This window comes from Xyrauchen texanus, chromosome 14 (assembly GCF_025860055.1).
Source record: "Xyrauchen texanus isolate HMW12.3.18 chromosome 14, RBS_HiC_50CHRs, whole genome shotgun sequence".
Taxonomy (NCBI): domain Eukaryota; kingdom Metazoa; phylum Chordata; class Actinopteri; order Cypriniformes; family Catostomidae; genus Xyrauchen; species Xyrauchen texanus.
Genome location: NC_068289.1, coordinates 41,190,125 through 41,208,317, shown reverse-complemented (window position 1 = coordinate 41,208,317; position 18,193 = coordinate 41,190,125). Strand labels below are relative to the sequence as shown.

Sequence of the window (18,193 nt, the reverse complement as noted above, 5' to 3'; positions counted from 1 at the left end):
TCTAAGACAGTTACAAAGCTAAAAAAAAAACAGCACAACTAATTAGTAATTTAAGATTACTAAATATATAACGTTTAGAATTAAACCAAATGAAAAATGCAATAAACAGACAAAAACAACTATTGAAAAAGCACAGACAGACACACAAACAGTGTGAATGTCCAATAAGGATTTGTTTTTTTGTAGTGATCGTTTTAAAAATAAATAAAACGTAATAAAACGTAGTCTTCATTTGTCTGTCTCCCACTGGTGTGATTGTTGCTCTTGAGTCTTGATCCAATTTCCCTCAACTTTACCTTCATCAGGACATTAGATCTTTGTTATGATGCTTGCAAAGTAGTATAGTACTAGCTCAAATTGTGAAATAGAGGTTCAGGGAGCATGAGGAACCATTTTCACTCATGATTTGGCCACCACAGAGTCCTAACCTTAACCTTAACACCATTGATGTGCTGAAGATGAATTTACGGTGTGGTTTGACTCCCGTTTAATCTCATTGTCTCAATCTTTCTTTCTTATGGACAGAAACAAAACAGATGAATATCTTGACAAATGGAAACATCTAAACGGATGTCGAATATATTTCAAGAGACCTCTAGTAACACTAAAGAATGAACACTAAAAACCTGCCACTGCTAATGCACTCCAGTCCAAGCTAGCTATATTTAGTAAGACAGCTAGCATACTGCTAATGAACACGACTGACAGTGTCTGCCCAGAGAGAGAGAGAGAGAGAGAGAGAGAGAGAGAGAGAGTAATTTGAGCGTATGTCCCTCAGCCTTTCAAGTCCAGACTGAGCCGAACAGACATTCTCAATTTGCATGTTGTACAGTGAGAACCGTTTGATCTGTCAGCACACATCAGGTGTCCACCCTGAAGAAGAAAGCTGTCTTTGAGCATAGAAATTGTAAATGTTGTCTACATAAGAGCTAAAATTTTGAATTTCATCCCATCTTTGCGAAGTATGTCTTGTGGAGCATTTAAATCTTCTGAATAAGTCTTCATTGATGTGTTTAACATAAGCATTAGCATAAGTTCAAAAGGCTGTAATGCTGTATTTTGAAAGAATGCAACACAGATTCATGACAATCCATTTCTGCATTAAATGTCTGCTCTGTAAAAAGTTTTGTCAAATAACATAGACATGTAACATCTAAATTAACTAGTTTAATTAAAGTCAATTGTATTCTATCAAGATGGAGTGTGTCATATCTGTACCACTATTGAGTAGATAAGACAGACCTTGATGTTGGATTGACAAACCTTTGTCTGAAAGTTTAAACTAGTTTAAAAAAAAATTAAGATAGACAGATAGTTATGTGTGGGTTTGTTTACATTTAAATTTTTTACAATTGGAATTTGACAGCCTGGCCTGTTTGAACATTCCGTCAATGTCCATCCATCCATCTTCAACCGCTTATCTGAAGTCGGGTCGCGGGGGCAGCTGCTCCAGCAGGGGGCCCCAAACGTCCCTATCCCGAGCCACATTAACCAGCTCTGACTGGGGGACCCTGAGGCGTTCCCAGGCCAGTGTGGAGATGTAATCTCTCCACCTAGTCCTGGGTCTTCACAGCTGGACATGCCTGAAACACCTCCCTAGGGAGGTGCCCAGGGGGCATCCTTACCAGATGCCCAAACCACCTCAACTGACTCCTTTTGACGGAATGGAGCAGCGGCTCTACTCCGAGCTCCTCACGGATGACTGAGCTCCTCATCCTATCTCTAAGGGAGAAGCCCACCTCCCGTCTGAGGAAGCCCATTTCGGCCGCTTGTACTCGCGACCTAGTTCTTTCGGTCATGACCCAGCCTTCATGACCATAGGTGAGGGTAGGAACAAAAATTGACCGGTAGATCGCAAGCTTTGCCTTCCGGCTCAGCTCTCTTTTCGTGACAATGGTGCAATAGAGCGAGTGCAATACCACCCCCGTTGCCCCGATTCTCCGGCCAACCTCCCGCTCCATTGTCCCCTCACTCGTGAACAAGACCCCGAAGTACTTGAACTTTTGGATGGATGAATGGATGGATGGATGAAAACCTAAAGTCCGATCGGTTAGAAAAATCAAAGCAGAATATTCCAGAACAGTTTCAAAGTCTGTGCCAATTTTGGTGGATGTAGCTTGAAAGCTCTTAAACAAGTTACAGTAAAAAAAATGTGGTCTTGGTTTAAGGATAAAAAAAAAACGAATCCAATGTCAGCTCATGTCATGTCAGAATTACCGTTCTAAAAGCATTCACGTCTTTGTGCGCCTCTTATTAGGGTTGCCACTTTTTGAAGTTGTCATATAAGGGACACTCTCTCTAGAGTTGTTGAGTTTTCAGACTGTCCCTTTACCACAACCCCTCCAGAGTTTTAGCTTAATGTGTGAACTTTTCAGATGGCCCCTTACCCACCGTAGGTAAAATTTACAACGAATATCGAAGTTAAATTAACTTTAACTGCTTGGGTGGTCCCACTTTAACGATTTTGCCATGACGCTATATGACCAGCTTTAATACGTGGCAAATCAAGTCCCAAATTGATTCAATATGGGTTGCATTATTTCATATTTAAATACGGGACGGGTGGCAAACCTACCTCTCATCCGCCCTACAACAGCATACAGAGTTTGAAAACGGATTAGTGTGGATGTTGCCTCAGTTTAAGGTTGCGAACAGTTCAGAGCAGACTCATCAAGTTGCCATCTTGTAATTACAGTAATTCCAACAGTCCAACTGGTGTAAACGTAGCCAAAAAATGTGTTTTAGTTCATAACACATATTAGTGGAGACTTGACCTTTGTCAAGCCAACATAATAATCAGAACAGAAAGCCCCTCCCCAAAAATCATGCAAATGTTGCTATGTCATGCTGGAATGGTTGCTCAAATCACCACAGAGTCACAGTCTTACATATTAAATAGAAATCAACCTACAAATAGCTTACTTATAGTTGACTCTGCATATTCAGCTGGGATAAGACTATTTTAACATCAGAACAATAACAAACATCAGCTTTGAATTATACTTGAGGAAAATTGCCGCAGAATTCTCCACACCTCATTTATTCCATTTTCCTTTGTGTGCTGTGTTAGAAGTTTTAATGATGCCTGTCTTTGATGTTGACGTTGATGTACTACTAAGGATGCAGGAAATGCTTACTGCAGCATATTTAAGTGTGCATGTGTCCTATATCAGCAATAATGTTGTTAGGTATAAAAGGTGATGTATTTGCTTCCTGCTGGGTGTCACTGTGGCTGTATGGGGGCTCTGAACGATCACATGATGTGAAAGTATATTGTGAAGCACTGCTCTTTTGGAGTGCATAATGGTAGATCTCTTCATATTTGTTTTGCTCTACAAAGCCTTAAAGCCAGATGCAATAATATGATTTTGAACTTTGGTTCAAACTATTTTAAAGGCTTTTTAACTAACAAAAGACCAATTAATCGGCCAGAACGATATTTAGCCATTATGCATCAGGCAATAACCCAGGGTTCCCACAGTCATGGAAAACCTTAAAGATCACAGAAAAGTCATTGACATAGTCAATAAAATACTGTTTCTGGTTATGTACAGTTATAAATTATTCATGAAGTGCATGAATCCATCCATCCATCCATCCATCTTCAACCGTGTATCCGAAGTCGGGTCGCGGGGGCAGCTGCTTCAGCAGGAGGCCCCAAACTTCCCTATCCCGAGCCACATTAACCAGCTCTGACTGGGGGACCCCGAGGCGTTCCCAGGCCAGTGTGGAGATGTAATCTCTCCACCTAATCCTGGGTCTTCCCCGAGGCCTCCTCCCAGCTGGACGTGCCTGAAACACCTCCCTAGGGAGGCGGCCAGGGGGCAACCTTACCAGATGCCCAAACCACCTCAACTGACTCCTTTCGACGCAAAGGAGCAGCGGCTCTACTCCGAGCTCCTCACGGATGACTGAGCTCCTCACCCTATCTCTAAGGGAGAAACCTGCCACCCTTCTGAGGAAGCCCATTTAGTGCTATCTCTAAAATGACCAAATCATAAATGAATCATAAAATGTATATTATATTATGGTCCATTATATGATATAATACATGGCAGATTATCAGTACATAAACACTCACTTTCGCCCCGTTCCTCACACAATGCTATCTTATGACATCTAAACACTTTTACTGTAGTGCAGGACTCATTTTATCGTTTGCATTATATAACCAACAACATTTACAAGCTTGTTTGAGTGTGATCAAATTGCACGGTAGCTCAACTGATTGAGCGTTGCACTTGTGATGTAAAGGATCAGGATACGAGTACTGAAGAGCACACGAGTCCACACGTGAGCCAAAAGTGTCATAGAAGCACCACAAAATGACATGAATTGGGTTTTCTATCTCACATTTGCTTTTTCTGACACTATCAGTTAGGTTTAGGTTTAAGGTTTTGGGAAGGGAGGTCAATTTTATTGATTTAAAACCACTATATGTATAAGGAATCACGTACTATTTAAAACAAATGTCGCCACAGTCATGTGATTTTCATAAGATCAGGCCGATTATATCCATTGGCCATCTTGCTGTCTAGATATCAGCACTGGTTATTAAAATAAAAACGATATTGCTCGACCCCTAAGAGTTTCAGTCACGTTTTAGCCCAAGCTCTCATACTTTACAATCTATTTTCACTGACATTCCCCAAAAGCACTTTGAGGGAAAAATACAACCATTTTTTCATGGTCAGACGGCCAAACATTTTTATAATCCTTTAGCGCACCAGATATCAGACTCCTGAGAGGGCAAGCATTTTTTTCCATATCTGTTCACCAATAAAGGGGCTTTTAGGACTCAATGAGTTTGAGATAAGGATAGATGGACTGAAAATGAAATCATTGAGTGGACAAAATGTTTTGTGCTGTTCTACACTGCTGCCTGTCATATCCCACTAAGTCTCTGGTGTGGCCACGTGGCTTCAGCGGCCGAATAAGGCCAGCCGAGCAGGGCTAAGCCTGCAGAGAGAAGCACAGGCTGTGACCTTTGACCTCTGGGTCTGATTCCCCGCATTTATCCACAATCATATCCTCCAGTGTGCATCACTAGAGGCCGCTTGCTTTGCACTTCGTCTTTCTTACATGGTTGTTGGAGCAACTGTCTGTAATGTACCATCTGTTTCGATAAACTGCCATCACTTAGTCACTTCCTCAAGTTTCACCTCTAGTATCATACATCTGGTTTAGAGGTGTTCACAAAAGAGGTTTAGTTTGACAAGGGCTCTAAATTAGTAGTCAGATGAAATTGGTTTGATCACTATCAAGAAATGAAGGTTTATATGCCAGTATCTAGAAAGCTGCTTGGCTAGTGCCTTACGTTAATGGTAAAAGTATAGAAAGGAAAGTGAAGTCTTGTTAAAACATGTTTTAATTTAACATACATGCATGTATATACAGTATGTACGTACATCACTGGAGATTAAAGTCAGTACAATTCCCACCACAGTGTAATTTCCAGCACTTCTCAAATTCTGTAGTATGTTTAATAGAATTCTCTGGTGGAAATTACATTAATTGAAATTAAATTTTTCATCTTTTATTTTTTTTTATTATTTTTTATTTTTTTTTATTAAAATTGATGTTTTTTTGTCTTGCTAAGGCTAATTTCATAGCTAACATTTTATGTTTCCCAAATACACACAATTAAATAATATTTTCACACTTTTTGCGTAATTTGGAAAGATTACAGCTTGATTTGACGCCCAATACAAATACACTGATGCTTTTTTTTTACTTTGGTTAACAAGTATTCTGACTTTTGGAAAAACTGTAATAATATAAACGTCTAGATCTGGGACAAGGCAACAATAATAAAGTCTAGAATTTGAAAGGCATTAAAAAATATTGCTTGTTTTGTTCCTCATTTGTAAGTCAATTTGGATAAAAGTGTCAGTTTTAATGTGACCTTCTGTTAGTTTGACACACACACACACACTATATATGAAAAAATATATATATATATATATATATATATAAAAAATTATATATGTATTTTCCATATATATATATATATATATATATATATATATATATATATATATATATATATATATATATATATATACATATATATATATCAAATAAAAAATTTAAATTATATATATATATATATATATATATATATATATATATATAAAATGTGTTATATATATATATATATATTTTCCATATATATATATATATATATATATATATATATATATATATATATATATATATATATATATATATATAAAATAAAAAACTACAAATAAAAATTATATATATATATATATAACACTATGAACACTTATTTAACTAATTTACATTTAAACTGAAATCTGAATCTGCAAACTTTTATCACATTTTCTGTGCTAATTTTGGGGCAATTCTTTGGAATTATGCAGCATGGATTTAAAGTGTTACTGAGTATGTATTGCTGAAAGTTCTACACCTTTATTAATAGCTGAAAGGAATAGAATTTGCCAAAATAGTAGATACATTCAAGGGGTGTGGGATGTGTAAAACTGTGCGCATGATGGGTGATAAGTGCATTCAGGGCCAAAAACCAACCCTCGCCAAGCACAAGATAATAAGTAAATTTAAAAAAAAACTGTTTAAAATCCAATTTCAAAAATGATACTCTGACCCTCTCTGATATGCTCAGTTCAAATAAAAATGTACAAATGTATCTGTCATGACATGTGCATCTTCAAATCATGTTTAGCCTAATAGAAAATGACCATCATACGTTTATCTCAGACAAAGTTTCTCCCCTCAGAACTCCATGTGGCGACACATATGGAATATTTCACAACACCTAAACAAAAGTACGAGGAACAAAATCCCAATGTTTACACATTTTTGTGATACCGCAGGTACAGTTTCACTTAAAGAATCTGACTCATCTCATATATGGAAACTAAAAGATCTAAATTATTCAAAAGTGCCATTTTGGATGCTGAATACATTGTATTTATCCCCATTTAAAGGTATAGTTCACCTAAAAATAAAAATGTTGTCATTATTTACTCACCTTTGAGTTGTTCCAAACCAGTATGACTTTCTTTTTCTGTTGAACACAAAAGAAGTTGTAATGAAGTCCGTTTTATTTATATAGCGCTTTTCACAATACACATCATTTCACCGCAGCTTCACTGAAAAACATACTGCAATGTTTCAGTCACCATTCACTTTCATTCCATCTTTTTTTTTCCTCTCCAAACAATATAAGTGAATCTTTACTGAGACGCTCAATCTGAACAACTGTGCCGTGTGTCTTCATTAACACACTAGAGGCAATCTAGACAGCAGACGGGGGGGTGATAACAACCAAATTAACAAGATGAAACACGTGGAACACATTTAGGGCTTTCAAAAACTATCATAAACTACTTTCATTTTTGTCTTAGGGTCCGACTTCCTGTGCGACACTCACATCATCCCGGTGAAGAACGAAGAAGGGGTTGTGATGATGTTCATCTTGAACTTCGATTACGTTCTGGACGAAGAAAGCAACGACTCTCTAGAGGGACTGAACGGGACCCCACCAGCCAAATCAGAAATCAGTGAGTGGAAATCAGTGTGTTTTTAATCACGTCTTAGCATTATCAGATTTGAGCTTCAGCGAACATCTGCTAGATGCTGTTTCACAGCTGCTCTTTGTCTTGGGTTAATACAGGAAGGATGTGTTGCTATGCAATAGAGCAGTGCAGCCCTGCAAAGCCAAAACACATTAACTACGCCAACACTGAATATGAGGGAAATGGTTCAGTCCAAGTGATTCTGAACATGGCGTGTAACAGTTCCTGTAGCTTTTGGGTGGAAAAAGCATCACAATGGAAAAAGAAACTATAAGAGTGAAAAATTCCCTATTGTCCTGTATTTTAGTTGACATCTCTACCCACTCATGTCAGTCAGTCCACTGTAATCCTGATTTTGCAGCTCGGATCGGTACGGAACGGCATCGAAACTGAATAGCCCAATGATGGAAAATCGTCCAAGGTTTTTTTTATACCACTACTTTAATGCTTTCTTTTGAAGTATGTAACTTTTACTTTCTTCTATCCCCCGCTTAATATGGAGAGACAACTGTAAGTAAGCCATTACTTGGTTTGTTTTCAGCAACCCGCTTAGACCTGCCCCAACAATGTCACTCAACCAATGGCGTGAGTTGAGGGCGGGACTATCTGGCTGTTTAAACAACAGCAGACGAGGGGCGTATTCAGAAAGCTGTTTTGAAAACATTGTTCATTTTTGCAGTTCTGTTTTTGGTGCTAGTGGCGCAGCAATTACTTCAGCTTTAATTTGAGCGCAAAGCATTTACATGTTTCCCTTGATCATGGTATAAATAATGGGGGGATTGCACTAGCTTGTTTTGATTATTGGGGTGTTTCCTCCCCCATGCTCACCAGAATCTACGCCCCTGCCTTCAAATGTCTGTGCGGTTAACACTGTACCGCATGTGTTTATACTCAGGTAGCTGTTACGGTGACCAGATTACAATGACTAAAATGTCGGGAACTATGGACGACCCCCCCACCCCCCCAAGAGCGTGCGTCTCTGCTGTGCTAATCCAGCCGTTGTAATCAGCCTGTCTGGATTTGTCCAGATCCAACAGCAGCAGGAAGTTCCTTAGCAGGCCAGTGTGAGGAACGGTAGAGCGCAGTGGGGTGCCCATCAACCAAGCATGCTAATTAGACAAGAGGTGCTCGCTGCGAACCCTCACAAACAGTTGGAATTTTGGCATCTTTTCTCATCTCAGCCGAGGGCTGGTTTCTATGGACGTGTAAAACTACAGTACATATTTTTAAAATGGACTTAAACGATAAGTTGACACATTTTGTGTAATTATGGGATTATTACAGGCTCACCTGGCCCTGGATGTTTACACAAGATGAGGTTTTGCATTCTAAAATTTCTGGACAAGAGAACAACAGAATGGAACATAATGTAGGCATTATTTTATTTATTTAAAAGTTGGACTATTTTTAACTCTGGGTAGCTCAGTAGTAAAGACGCTAGCTACCACCCCTGGAGATTGCTAGGGTCCCAGGATTGAATCCAGCCAGGTCTCCTAAGAAAGCAAATTGGCCCGGTTGCTAGGGAGGGTAGAATCACATGGGGTAACTTCCTTGTGACCACTATAATGTGCTTCGTTCTCGGTGGGGCGCGTTGTGATTGAGCGTGGATGCTGCGGTGGATGGCATGAAGCCTCCACACGCGCTATGTCTTTGTGGCAATGTTGAGGGTCTCAGACGTGGAGGCAGCTGGGATTCGTCCTCCGCCACCCGGATTGAGGAGAGTCACTACGGCACCACGTGGACTTAAAAGCACATTAGGAATTGGGCATTCCAAATTGGGAGAACACAAGGAGAAAATAAAAAACAAACCAAAAAATTTTTAATTATACAAAATTTATAAGAAAAACTCTAGATAAACTAGTTGACCTCACAAATTGACTAAGCGACCATCGTGACCCATCCTTACATCAAATTGAGTTGGTGGATTTAGTTGCACGCTCTCGGAAAAAGCTTAAAGGAATATTCCGTGGTTAAATGCAAGTTAAGATCAATCAACAGCATTTGTGGCATTAAGTTGATTACCACAGAAATAATTTCATCCCGTCCCTCCTAGTCTGTCAAAAAAGCAAAAATCGAGCTCACGGTAAGGCACTTACACGGGAAGTGAATGGGGCAAATATTTGGAGGGTTTAAAGGTAGAAATGTGAAGTTTATAATTTTATAAAAATGAGATAAGTGGAAATGTGTGTATGTGATCATTTTTGTCCATACAAAAGTAATAAGTACAGATATAGAAATTCAGGCAATGTTAAAGTACAATGCAGAATATACAGTTTAGCTCGTAGATCTCTAGGTTGCCCATTACGAAATGCCTCAAATAAAACTCTAAATATCTTTTTACATATTTGAAGGCACAAACCTGGCAAACGTTGTCATATCCAGAGATTATTTTTCCTCGTAAGCGCTCATAATAGCAAATAGCTCCAACACAACAACACTGACTCGTTGGTGATGCTAGCAGTGTGGAAATGACACACTTTAAGCCTAATTTATACAATGGAAGAACCGTAGGCCAACGAAGCCTTCGTTACTACAAGCCGGCATCGTTTAAAAAATAATTTGTTGAGGAAAATAAACAAAGAAAGAACGTCCAAACCACACCCACAATTAGTTTGAACCATTCATCAATGCTCTTCAACAAGCCAAGAATCTCAGTGATGTAAGCGAACAGGAGAAATATCACCAAGCGAACACCTTACCTGAAGAAAAACGTTTGAATTTTTAAGCGAATTAAAAGAAGCCTGTTCTTCCTGTTAGCCTTTAGACTATCCAGAAAGATTCTTAGTGAAGATGATAAAAGAAGCTGATGAGAGTAACGCATTTATCATCAGGTCTCCATGGCGACAACTTCCGTTACCTGCAGGCCAGTTTCCTCCACACTGTCTGACAGTGAAACAGGCATCATGATGATGATGACGCATCTTTGCATGTACGCAGGGGTTGTGAGGTCGTTTACAGCCCTGCACAGCTACTCCGGCCTCTGGAACACTCACTTAGCAAAGTGCATTGCTCCAGGTGAAGGTTATTTTAAGTAGGGAATGTTGCTGCATGTTTGGTGCCCCTGGGTGTCAGGGAGAAGATATGTCAACACAAACTCAGCACCAATCTCTGATTTGTTACAATAAGGCCTGGACACAAACCCAGTGAACCACTACTACTACGACAAGTGTGTTTGACTGGGCAACATACACACTGATATGTTTTCATTTGAAAACACATTGTTTTTGGTACATTTACACCTCTAAGCCACACCGGAATGGCGGTTTCCTCCAACGAAAACAAAGACTTTAGAAAATACCCTCCGTAACTGCATACTTTGGAAAACGATGGCATTCAGAAACCGACTATTCAAACGAATATGCATTAGTGTCGACGTGGCCTTAAATACACATCGTAATCGCATGTTAGGTATCACATACAACCAAGTATCGCTGGAGAAAATATGAATATTGTCACGTCTTCAATAGCCATTAGTGATGGGCAATATCACTTATTCTCTCTTTGATCAGATACCAAATACTATCAATGAGACCAATTTTTCTTATTTTCTTGCTATATCAAAAATATAAAATGGGGACTTCTGTTTTTGTTTCTAGTTTATTAACAATTACAGAACACTGTCAATGATTTAACAACTTGTAGTCTAAATAAACTTAAAACAAGAATGTCACAATAAATTTGGTCGCTATTTTTATTTTGCTTTGTTTTTCTTTAATTGCCATTCATTATTTGTTCGACTTAAACGCATTCATTTTAATGGCAACTAAATAATATAATCACTAGCTTAACCCTTTAAGCTCCCGCCAGTGGGCCTCAGAGAAAACAATTATAATAAAACAGTCTTGACCAACACAAATAGGGTTTTGTTTGAAAGCTTAGAAGCTCTTCTTTCCAGTGCATGTGGGCATTTTGACCAAAACTGAACAAGTGCTTTTCAAACAAATCAGAGGTGTTATGTTTTGATAATTTATTAGTAATGTTGCACTGTGGATAGTATTGCGATCAGTAAAAACATTAAACATACCCATGTGTCATATGTTGTTGGAAAGCTCTCAAAGAGTAGATTTCAACCAGCTTATTTTTTTTACTAACAGACAAAAGATATAGAAAGTAATAGTTAAGTACGTGTATAAATACCCATTTCAAATATCTTTGAAATTTACAGTATGTTTCATGTGAACAGGTTTAGCCTGAATGGCGCATTTTCGCTCATAACTTATATCGTACCATTACTTTGAGAAGGTTATTATCTTTCAAATGAGACCACACACACAAGGTAATAGGATACATAGATCATTAGACAATCCACACAAAGCAGAATGTTACATATGACCACCAGGAGATGGCGCCAAATACATGACACAGACTCAATGATGACTCAAATGGCACAGAATGAAACTCATTCTGTGAAATCTCATTTCTTAAATCACATCTGCATGCTATGCAAACCTTTAGTCATTGTTGTGTTTGCATGTGTAATTAGTTGTTATGTAAAATTATTATGTTTTATTTGTTTGGAGAGGCTTTTGGACACTTAAACATATAGGATATTTTTATTTCTAAGGCTCTAACTTTTTGCTTTGTCTTATCGCCACACAATTTTTCTCAGTTACAGTTGACATGATTGGGAACAAAATAAAGTATTTTCGGAGAAGGCGAGCTGTATTATTTAAAATCATAAAAACAAATGAATTGGCTTATTTCAGCAATTCTATAGGCTGTGAGTCTCAGAATATATCATAATCTATATCATTAAACAATATGTAAAGTTCTTTACATTGATACCAAACACTAGAGCTTCCTTTTTATTCTTGTCAAATTATAAGCCTGTAGTTGTGGGTATGCCATTGAAACAGGAAAACACCATCAGAGCTTAAAGGGTTAAAAGCATTAAAACTCTATTTTTATGTGTGGCTCAATTTCCTCGATACAACATCTGAGAGACTTTAGGATCGGTCCTACCATCCCTAATAGTCACATGCGAGATATACGATAGCTTTGTGTGAAGCATAGACAGAAAATGAGGTCATTATTAAGAAGCACAATTTTGTGTTTGGGTGTCAAGACAAGATTACCTGTAAATAGCGAATTACATTATTCTATCACATGTTACATGCTTCTCACACCTTTTACTTTAATGATAAAAAAACTAAAGCACATTAAAATGTCTGGAACGGGACAGCAAAAACACAGCTGTAGACTAGTATTAACCCAAACATGCAGCTCAATACCAGATTAGATCACATGCGACATATTTATATGCAGAAAACTGTGGCACCCGTTCAAATTCAGACTGAAGTGACTTTTAGGAGCAAAAAAGAAACAAATTATGCATATACTTCCCAGTATCATAGCAACCAATGGAACAGCACGAATCATGGGATGTTATCCCAGATTCTACTGAAATAGAAGCTCGATCAGGTTGAATAGCAAACGTCACCTGACCAGCCCTCTACTATGATAAGAAAACACTAAATCAAATTGAAGTCAATTTACATGCTAATGCACATTAGAATTATGCTATCCAAAGAGTGTATGACCTTCAATTTGAAGCAAATATACTTCAGACGCCATATGCGGTTTGTGTGTTAGCTCACATGCTTCATGAATAATTTGTTAGGATTGAAAGCCCTTTCGAATGTTTTGTTTCTCTGTTTCTCTGTGCTGTAATGAAATAAAACAGCCTGTATTGGCCATTTCGTCTTCCATTCAAAACCATTTATACAGCAGGATTAAGTCTTGGTATACAAATGAAAACATTGGATATTAAATATGTGCTTGTGGACTAACCCAGTTATGATTTTATAGGATTTTAGAATATCATCCCAGAGCCTACAATGTTTTGTATTGAAATCACGTTAAAAATAGAAGCTTGATAGCCCTGTTCACATTCATTATGTTGAATTGGTCTACTTCAATTCTCTTTTAGACTAGAGTTTCTGGTTGTGTTTTAGATGAGATCTGCTGGAAAACAGACAATGGAGTCCAGACGACAGAGAGAGAGATAAATCTTGTGTGCAGAACATGATTGAGGATTAATGTCAGGAAGTGAAGAGAAGAGGTCATAATGGTTTAATATCTCATTATGGTTAATTATCTTCTCCACTTTGGACTGGCTTACTCGCCGAAAACATCATTTACAATCACAAAGCTTGAAGTTTGACTTCTCTGTCCTGTAGAAATGATGTTTAGGATCTCTTCCTTGTGTCATCTCTGTCAGAGTGCTGGACTATAGTTTGTGGAAACACATTACAGCATTGTTAACAGTGATATCAGATAGATCTCAGACACTCGTTCTCTTCACAGCTTAATTGGATCTTTGTCCAGAGCTTTTAGAAAGTCATTTAAGTGCATTAGAATTGTATTATAGCTCATAGATGTGAATCCACTCCGTCTAAACACTGTGAAATGAGATATAATGCATGATTGTACTGTACTGTACAGTACATTCCCTTTATTTGAAACATAAAGAGTAATTGTTCATTATTGATTTTTGGAGGACATGCAGAACAAGACTGAGCACTGCTTGCCTGTATGAAATATTCGCCACAATGTTAGGGTGTGGTGGGTGGATGGGGATGAATAGGGGATTTTCATGAAACCCGTCAAGAAAATGTCCTAGTCTATTTTCACTCCAAAATGAAAAGAAGCAATTAAGAAATTATGTTATGCTTATAGAAAATTAAATCTATTTTTAAGGCCATTAAGAATTTTTACAATGTGACATTATTTTCAGGACAATTATGCACATAATTTACTCCCCAATTCTCATTAATGCAATGCAAGAAATGTTTTATACAATATTTAAATATAAATATTTTAAAGAAGTATTTAAACTAGGGCTGTCGATTTAACGTTAATTCAGTGCGATTCATTTTCTAAAAAATAATGCATTAAATAAAATTAACGCAATTAATCGCAATGCCCCCGGATTGTAATAAGGAAGATTCCTGATAAATGCAAGCTTGTAGTACCACCTGTTTACTCCAGGGGGCAGTAAGTGAAACTCCAGCTGTATGAGCAACACACAGTTTATACAGTGAACAAAACAACCCTTTAGCAGCAACAACACAAACATGCGTTACTTTCTTGCTTTCAAAACACTTGATGGAGCGCAAATCCGAACTAAGGTACCTCAAGATGTGTTCTAAGTATTAAACTATATTTAACTTGACACAGTGTCCTAAAACATTGTATGTTTATGACGGGACTCACTGGAGACGCTACACAAGCATGTCTGACGCAGGTGTACATTGACGGGTCCTTAAACAAGCCCTCATAATAAATCTCCAACTGATCGACAAATTCACTTGTGAAATGGATCAATATGATCAATAATATGGTAGTAAACAATACATTGTATTCTAAAGCTGCTTTTTGTCTTATCAATGATGAACTCTTCTGCTACAAGAATGTAATGCATTTTAATTATCTGAATATTTTTATTTTATACTGTATATATATCATTTTAAAATATTTAAAGATAACTATTGTATAATTGTATAATTATTTCTTCATTATATATTGAATTATTGTTATATGAGGGGGTTTCTCAGCAAATATTTGTATATGCATGTATATGTATTGCATAAATGTAAATATGCGATTAATTGCGATTAATTAATCGGGACACCATGTAATTAATTCGATTAAACATTTTTATAGATTGACAGCCCTAATTTAAACATCATAGTAGCACTCAGGGTGCAATCGACTGCACGCTTAGATTTAATATATCATTTACCATCTATAAATGTAATTAATGTTAACATGATACATCTTTTCAAACATGATCGCCAGATGAATCCAGTTCAACACACTTGGGTCAATAATACATGACAAGCATTCATTGAAAAACATCCAATAGCACTTTTTGTCCATAAAAGTGATAAATGTGAGAAATATTGATATATTCTCCATTGTTTACATGAGATCTCGCCTTCGTCATCGTTCTTCAACAAACTGCAATCTGAGCAGCATTCATGTAGTAAAACTGTATATGATCTGATATATTAGTCTCATAAACAAATGAGCCGTCTCCAAAGTCTATTTTTAAAAATGGGGCGTTGTTTTATTCATAATAGCCAAGCAGTGCCGTCAGATTTAGTGTCGTCTTGAGAGGCGGAGCCTTAATTTTACTCCGTATTCTTCCAGCGATTTTACAGAGAAAAAAAGCTTGCAGGAACCTCATTTTTTGTTCGATCATCTTCAAATTTGAAACGTAACTTCTTTAGACTTGTGGCTTTGACTACTGCTATGATATTTCTATGATGCTTTTTGTCCTTTTGGAGGTAGAAACAGTAAATTACAGTAACCACCACATTAGTTGAATGTAAAAATCAAACACAAACAGAATCTTTTGGGTGAATTATTCCATAACCTCGTGCGTCCCCGCGTCCACAGGCGTGGACGTTGTGTTTTAGCTTCACTATATTCAAAGCATCATTTAAATGAATATAAACTGACTGAATACTTTTCACAAGACACTAGACTGTAATTTAAAGGGTTATCTTCAGCTGCACTAAGTCACATGACACAACAGCATGCTGTCCATTTCCTTGAAGCACTCCTATGGATGCATTGTCAACAAAAGTGCCTCTGGTATGAAATCTTTTTAAGTGTTTTCATTGAAACCTATTTGGTTGTATAGAGGAGAGTCTCTAGTTTCGTTTGATATGCCGCTTTAAGAAATCCGTTTATTTTAAGCGTGGCAGTGCCCTGATAAACATGATGTCCACATACGAGGATATTGGGACATTATTCCCTCAAAAGTAGAAAATACATGTTAGTTATTTTTAACTCTAACACATCTGTGTGTCATTTCACTGCATTTGAATATACATTGTGAAATCTGTTATGTTGTTATCATTATGCAATACAATTCTATTCATTAACATCAGTAAATGCATGCCTATATATTTACTGTGCATTATCACATTGGGAATAATTGTGTTCATTCAACAGCTGAAAAGCTTTGCTTTATATGGAGTTAGGATGAAAATAATGTGCATTTCAAACTATTCTGAGACCAGTGAAGACAGACAGCACACTGGAGGTTAAGTCATTCACTAAATAGGGAGCAAGGGAGCATCCTATAGGTCGCTTTGCAGTTAAGTGCATTCACTCGTAAAATCCGACCAAATGTTGAGTTTCAGGCTGCAGGTGATGTTTGGATCACATGTTTGGCAGACATGGGACAATGATAATCATTACCTAGATTCAGAACTGTATAATGCAACATTTTATTTTAAGTCACAAATTTTGTTCCATTTTATGCTCTTAACAACTATTATGTAACTATGAAAATAACAAACAAATGCTAATGGAAAATAAAAGCACATGGACACACACACAAACACGTACAGTAGATGTTTCAATACCTGTGTGAACGCCTGCCAGCTGTAATGATCCAGGTGCGTTGTAGGGGGCATCGGTCAGTTGCACTGCTGTAGTATCATGTGCAGTCACAAATGCATGAACACAAGTGGCAGCAGACGGCCGACGTTGCACGGTGACAGCATGCGAAGAGTGTGCTGAGTGATGCAGTCATCATATTTCCATTGCTGGCTCACTTTCAACCGAGCATCCACAACAGACCTCCACAGGAGTGTTTACGTCCTGTGCACCTGAGAGAGCAGCCAGCACATTAATGCTGCAGTTTTAAGTGATCACACCTGCCTCCGTTTAACAGATGCACCTCTTTTAGTTGAATGAGGCATGCTGACAATTAGCAAAAAGCTTTGTAGAGGGACTCTAGTCCTACAGTCCCAGTGTATTGCCACTAGGGTTGCAAACCGTCCTGTATGAAGTCTATACTATGACCCAATTTTTGTAGCAGGAAGCCGGTTCATTGAGCTTTAAAAATTCAAAAGGCTTAAGATAATTATGGGAAAGAAAATGCTTGACAGAAAAATAATGTCTTTCTGTATTGATTGCTGCTTTTTTTTCATCCCCTTTTCTCCCAATATGGAACGCCCAATTCCCACTACTTACGTAGGTTCTCGTGGTGCCGCGGTTACTCACATCAATCCGGGTGGTGGAGGACAAGTCTCAGTTGCCTCCGCTTCTGAGACCGCCAATCCGCGCATCTTATCACGTGACTCGTTGTGCGTGACACCACGGAGACTCACAGCATGTGGAGGCTCATGCTACTCTCAGCGATCCACACACAACTTACCACACGCCCCATTGAGAGCGAGAACCACTAATCGTGACCACGAGGAGGTTACCCCATGTGACTCTACCCTTCCTAGCAACCGAGCCAATTTGATTGCTTAGGAGACCTGGCTGGAGTCACTCAGCACGCCCTGGATTCGAACTCGCGACGCCAGGGGTGGTAGTCAGCGTCGATACTTGCTGAGAGCCCCGCTGGAAAAAAAAAGGGTTCTGTATTTAAAGCTGGAATGTCCCATATTTGGCTGGTAGAAAGTTGCCAACCCTAATCGCCTAATCGAGTTGGTAAGCTCATTCTGTTGCCATACATGGAGTTAATGCATAACATATAGGTTCTGTGAGCTACCTTAGAAGGTGTTCTTTTAAGGCATCATTAGCTACACTGTTCCAAGAATGGTGGATGAAGAAAGACAAATGTCGATTATAAAATGAATGAATTGAATAACCAAAAAGTATCA

At 38.0% G+C, this 18,193-nt stretch overlaps 1 protein-coding gene across 1 annotated transcript in view; it reads left to right on the top strand.

Moving 5' to 3' along the window:
* The window catches only part of LOC127654732 (potassium voltage-gated channel subfamily H member 7-like), a 115,659-nt gene that overhangs the window by 30,296 nt on the left and 67,170 nt on the right, over positions 1-18,193 (top strand). The window contains exon 3 of the mRNA XM_052142053.1: positions 7,392-7,547. Coding sequence (XP_051998013.1) covers positions 7,392-7,547 — 156 coding nt within the window. The remainder of the gene's footprint in view (positions 1-7,391; positions 7,548-18,193) is intronic.